The sequence below is a fragment of the Trypanosoma rangeli genome, assembly GCF_003719475.1.
Source record: "Trypanosoma rangeli strain AM80 chromosome Unknown Tra_15.4_contig_00512, whole genome shotgun sequence".
Classification (NCBI taxonomy): domain Eukaryota; phylum Euglenozoa; class Kinetoplastea; order Trypanosomatida; family Trypanosomatidae; genus Trypanosoma; species Trypanosoma rangeli.
Genome location: NW_021706254.1, coordinates 1 through 6,087, shown reverse-complemented (window position 1 = coordinate 6,087; position 6,087 = coordinate 1). Strand labels below are relative to the sequence as shown.

The following is a 6,087-nucleotide window of genomic DNA, read 5'->3' as shown; positions in this document are numbered from 1 at the left end:
TATATATATATATATATATATATATATATATATAGAGAGAGAGAGAGAGGAGTATACAGAGAGGAGGAGTAAGAGTGACGCACCCCAAACCATATTGTCACCATCAAAATCAGTACCATTCACCACGGCTTGCAATGAGCCGCGTCTGCCCTTGAACCTGTTCGTTGGTGCTGTTGGCAGCAAAAAACAATACCAAGGTTGCACGTTGCGTGCTTCCTTTTTTCCCTTTCCGCATTTTGCACAGTGTAGGTAAAGGGATAGAAAATAAAAACAAAATAAAAACGGATTCAGAACGCAGAGAAGTTATTTATATCTGGCCGCGCGCACTGATGAAAGAAGGCGGGAAGAGGAACGGCAAGAAAGCAATGAATCCACATGCATGCCGGGCAGACAAAGACATTCTCAACGTCCCTCCCGCCCCTATTTATCCCTTTCTTTTGTTTTATTATTTGACTTCCCTTCATTGTGCCAAAATTCATTTTTTTTTTTTTGGGTTGGGGTGGGGGGGGGGCTTTGATTCCCGTTTGGTTGGCTCTTTTGGCCGAGATATGTACCGCAGCCTCCGCCTTCATTGCAGTGAGTCATGGTGGCCGAAAGTACAAGGGAAAGCAAAACAAAGCAGTGCCATCGCGCGTTGCAATGAGCGGCAATGCAGAACCCACGCAAAACTCCTACTAACACAACATATGATGGCGTCACCCTCGCTAGCATTTGCGCCCCAACGTGGGCCATCCTGATAATGACCTTCTCGTCAACTGGGTGCCACAACGGCACCGCATGCTGCAGCATTGACAGCATTGACAGCATTGGCAGCACTGGCAGCTGCGGTGGTAGAGGTGTCGCCCCAACCGGTCAGCTCCACCGGCAGCAGTGAGGATGCGTGGAACGCCGAAGGTAGTGCACACTCCGGACTCTTCGCGTCGTCCCGCTTCTCACGCTCTTGTAGCCGCAAGAGCGAAATGATGTCGTCACTCTTGTGCCCATCAACATCATCATCGGTGTCAGTGTTATCGCCCCTCGCATCCTCCTCATCAGTGAACCACAGCAACGACATCTCGCGCAGGCATCCAGCAGCTTCCTGGTTGGCGACCCGACAATCACGAGCATATCCTTCTACTTCGTCGATGAGGCGTCCAACGATGCGGCACATTCCCTCCACGTTCCGGCTATCGCGCTCCACTTCACATTCTAGAACACACAACTCGTCTTCAAGTGTTGTCTGACGCAGAGCAAGAGAGTTGCAGCGTTGCCGCTCCACCGAAGCATCCACCGAGCGGCGCTTTAATTCACTGCAAGTGATAGAAGAGCCACCACAGTGCAAGCAATGCACTGCCCCCGATCCCGCGCCTTCTATCGGTGCCTCACACACTCGAGGCAATTCACTCTGACCGCCTTCACTAAAAAAGCGCTGCAATGCCGCCCGCTCAGCTGCACGCGCGGCCATTAACAAGCCTGTGGTTTCATCCAGGTGGGAAAGCGTCCTGGCGTGTTCGCGAGCCATCTCCTCCTTCTCACGCAACAAGGAAGAGATGTGACGCGTAAAGTAGCGGCGATCATCATATAACTGTCGTACCACTCGTGATAGTTCTGCTCGTAGCTCGCCACACTCCCTGTTGGCATCATGTAGAAGACGTCCGTAGCGTTCTATCCTCTCTTCAAGTTCTTCTACGCGGGTTGAGTCATGCACGACGTGTGAGTACTGGAAGGCAGAGGCACACTCCGCTGATGCCTCGCTGCGGGTGCAGGAACCCTCCGTGCCACTCGTCATAGGGGCTTCTGAGGTGGTGTTCGCCTCGACAGCGTCCATGCCGAACGCACACCGTAGCGATAGACCACCTCCATTCACGGACAACACGGAGAGGGCCTTCGTTGCAGTAACAGTCTCGCGGGTACGCTGCATTGAACTACGGCGGCGCTTGTGCTCCAACTGCTGTCGCAGTTCACATACTTCTTCCTGCAACAAAACGATAGTCCAACGCTGCGTTTCGCGGTCCAAATCCCACATTCGCTGCAGCTGCAGGACTTCCAGTTGGCAAAGTTCCAATGCTTTCAACGCAGAGAATTCGGATGCCCGAGCCACAGCCAGTAAATGCTCGTCCTTTTCGGTGCCCAAGGATGGCATCACCGCCGCGGTGTCACTACCATTCACCGCGTCATAATTACCCTCTACAGCTGTCGCAGTCATTGCCTTCTTTGTCACTGCTGTGACGGATTCAGAAGCGGCATTGGACGTCCCTATGGACCTCTCATCGTCCAACTCACCAGCGCCGCAGATGTGCCTCTTGCCATGGGCCCTAACTCTACTGTGCCCGCCCCACAGCCCAACACGGTCTAAAAAACTCCTCATGTGCTACTCCTACCACGCCCCCAGTAGGGAGTTTCTTGCACGTAAAAAACAGGTGCAAAAAGTGCAAAAAAATAAAAAAATAAAAGATATCTACAGCAGAGACGTCTTCTTCCGCTTCCAGTTTAGTTACGCACCTGCTTTCCGAGCACATGCAGCAACAAAGTAAGCGCATGGATGCACGCAGAGACAAGCGCACACCTACATGTCTACTCCTTGAGTTAACAGACTCATCTGGCCCTCCGTCTCTCTTCTGCTTTCTGGCCGCTGCCGCTGCCGCCTCCCCTTCTTTTGCCCTCTGTGCCATTGCATTTGTGTCTCTGTGCATGATGCGTGGCAGAGGTACCACAATAGACGGCATGGGAAGGGGGCAACGGGCAGCTGCCAAATAGGAGGAAATGTGACTAGGGCAGCCTGCAGGTTGCAAAGAAGCAAAATTTAGAGCACACAGCACCCGTATCCACATACAAACAATACCGTAAAATGCAAAGCATAAAGGTAAACATTACACTGGAAATAGCGATCCTTTAGCCACCCTTATCTCCGTCTTCCGTACGCACCCACCCACACCCACAAACTCTCTCTCTCTCTTTCTAGCTATCTCACCCACGCAAAGGAAAACGCAAAATAAATAGTCCACAGACGCATGTCAGCAGTTCTAAATGCACACAGTGAAAGAATGCACCCTGCCCTCTCTTGTTTTATTCTCTTTTTTTTTCCTAAAAACGACTGTCATAATCATCGCCTGCTGCTCAACTGGCAGCTATCGCAGCCATCGAAAACAACGCGGCGGGACGGCACATATATGAGGGACACTGAAGCTACTACTCTTCAGCAACAAATGTGCTTCCGGGCGACCACGCGCAACGACAAGACGCAAATACACCAAGTGGACTGCAGTACTCAAATCTGCCCGTCAAATGAAAGCAGCTTGAACCCCCAGCGACGCATGTGCACAGCTACAAAGGAAGGAGAGAGTGAGTGCAACGGAAGCCACTACAGGAAGATAGTAATAATGTGTAGAAAAGAAATGCAAATGAGACGCGGATATGGCGGTCAAAGTAGCGAGAGACCTGGTCAGCGCTTCACTGTGGAAAGAAGAGAGATGCAGCGCCCACATGGCAGTCAACCGCAACGCCACTCACACCAAAGCGCACATAACCAGAGTCACCGAGAAAACAATTAACACAATAGCAAATCAAAACAATAACACGAAAACTGCTATTCCCTTTGAATCAAACTGCTCTAGGAATTTTTTTTCATTCATTTCCCTCGCACGAATACAAGCCTCACCGGCTATCAGCCCAAAAGAAATATTACTGTTCACAACATTATCGTAATGGATGTGGTCCACGAATAAACACTTCATAAACAAAAAAAAAATGAGCATAATAAACTGTGGGAGAGGGGGAGGTGCACGGTGTAAATCACGCGGCGTACAGTGAGTGAGTGATGCCCCACTGAGAAATGTATGTGCGCATAACTTGGAACCACGGGAATGCATACAAGCCTAAGCACCCGACCATCCCTACGTTTACGTTACAAAATGCATACATCGAAGGAAATAGTCCACACTTAAACACGCCTTGAGATCAAACCAATCTGTCACAATTATTTCCGCCTTTCAACTCCTGTTTTCCATCGTCATGCCTCCTGCATATTATCTCCCTTTGCAGTGATCCAGGAGCCTCTCTGCATGTGTGTGTAGGGGGGGGGGGGAGGGTCGGGCAAAGGCTAATGCTTCATCTCTGCATACATACTTACATACCTGCATACATTACATACATTGGTCTAACCTTCACACTCAAACAAAATTCTGGTTTCGCCAGTCCTACACCAGCGTTGCGGTAATGCGGCGCCTACAAGTGGCTGGGGCAAATCTGGCTTAATCACCCTCATTGTACTCCTCATCTTCCTCCTCGGCGGAGCGCAGCAGGGCAATATCGCGCAGTAGTTCCTTCGCGCTCGTCGCCGACACCTGACACCCACGTATGCGGGAGTCAAGCTCGCCCATTAACTCGCCAATATTTCGGTTGAGCACATCCATCGCGTCGTCGTGCTGTCGTCCCTTCACTTCAAGCTCCATGGCAAGGGCCTCCTTCTCACGCTTCAGCCGCTCCAGCTGCTGTCGCATCGAACGTACAACATTTGCGTTACCGCTCTCCCGGGCGGTGTCTGGTGGCGCTTCCGCCGCACGGGCTTCTTCACGGCTCTCCTGCTGCGGCGGGGAAAGTACATTGAGCTGCTTCATGGCGCCTTCCAGTTCCCTCATTTCCTCATCATGTGCAGCCTGCAACTCAAACAGTTCCTGTTCCCGCCTCTCCAACGCCATCAACGCCGCCTTCTCAGCGGCACGTGATGCCTCCAGCAAGCCAACAAACTCCTCAAGCTTTGCAAGTGTTTCAGTATACTCCACTCCCTTCACCTCGAGCTCCTCCATGAGGGTGACAACCTTGTTGTTCAGAACCTCCATCGCTTCTCGATGCGCCACCGCACGCCGCGCCATCTCCTGTCGCAGTGCGCCGTTCTCCTGCTCTAGGAGTGCGGCCTGTCGTTGAAGGTCCGGCACACAGTCGGCCTCGCTTAACAAGCCTGCCATGTTATTGGTGGCCAGCAGTCCCTGCGACTGCCGCATCGTCTGGAGCAGATTGCGGTGGGCGTGCGTCATATTTTCGAGGTCACGCACTTCAATATCCCGGCGTCGTTCCAACTCCAACAGCGCCTCTTCACGCTTGAATAGAGCATTCCGAGCACTGCACTCTGCCTGTCGCGCATCCTCCAACAGCTGCATCATCTCCTCCGTCTTCTCCAGCATATCTGTGTACTCTGTAGCCCGCTCATCCAGCTCCTCCAGCAAATCAAGCTCACGCCGCTGATGGGAAGCACAAACAAACCGAATGCCCTCCAAAGCCCTCTCAAACCGAAACGACATCGTCGTCAGCTCAAGCACCAAACGGGACATGGATTCTTCAACTACAAGACTCAACAGTGAGTCAACTCCAAAATCATCAAGTACCCTCAACACCTCCGCTGTAGCACCCCCTCTGTCTCGTGCATCCTCTGGCACCACAGCTAAGTCAAGAAGACGCCTCACCGCTAAAAAAGGACATTCTCTCAACCGCCGAGCAATCTCCTCGCCCGAAACAAGAGCTTCATGAGCGACTTCCACCTCACAAAAAGAAGCATTCGCACCAAACTCCACAACATTAACATCCTTGAGTGAAACACAAGTGGCCCGCGCCACATCCTGCAAAACAGCACTCCGTAAACCCTCCGCATTAACCACAAACAACTCACCTAAGCCAAGACCACTCAACAAGCAACGGTGCTTCGTCAAAACAATTTCACCCAAACCTACGGAACGATCAATAACCAGCTGAGCACGCAGCTGCTCATTTTCAGCACGCAGCTCCTCCAGCTGCCGGTTCATCTCCTCCGCCCGGTCATTCAGCTCCTCCAACGAACGAACCTTCTCCACGTCCCCAGCACGCAGCTGCTCATTACTGGCACGCAACTGCTCGTTCTCTTCACGCAGCTCCTCCAGATGCCGGTTCATGTGCTCCGCCCGGTCATTCAGCTCATTCACATCATTCAGGGCACGAACCTTAACATCCTCATGTGCTTTCCGCAACTCCTCAAGCTCTTCCTCCTTGTCCATGAGACGACATTTCATCGCACGCTCAAGGTTGTTCAGCTCCTCCAACGAACGAACCTTCTCCACGTCTCCAGCACGAAGCTGCTCG

The 6,087-nt window shown here is 52.0% G+C and overlaps 2 protein-coding genes across 2 annotated transcripts, besides 4 other annotated features; both read right to left on the bottom strand.

Annotated features, from left to right (window-relative positions):
- Window positions 1-34: a microsatellite.
- Window positions 35-78: a microsatellite.
- A 673-nt stretch (window positions 79-751) lies between these two features.
- TraAM80_09093 (uncharacterized protein) lies at window positions 752-2,347 on the bottom strand (the record flags this gene model as incomplete). Its single annotated transcript, XM_029385797.1, has 1 exon — window positions 752-2,347. One exon carries the CDS (start codon window positions 2,345-2,347, stop codon window positions 752-754), a length of 1,596 nt encoding a protein of 531 aa, XP_029234370.1.
- Window positions 2,348-2,921: 574 nt separating this feature from the next.
- Window positions 2,922-2,948: a sequence feature (GA-rich).
- Window positions 2,949-4,095: 1,147 nt separating this feature from the next.
- Window positions 4,096-4,131: a microsatellite.
- A 98-nt stretch (window positions 4,132-4,229) lies between these two features.
- On the bottom strand, window positions 4,230-6,087 carry TraAM80_09092 (uncharacterized protein; the record flags this gene model as incomplete). Its single annotated transcript, XM_029385796.1, has 1 exon — window positions 4,230-6,087. A coding segment is annotated over one exon (1,858 nt), but the record flags the coding sequence as incomplete, so codon positions are not given.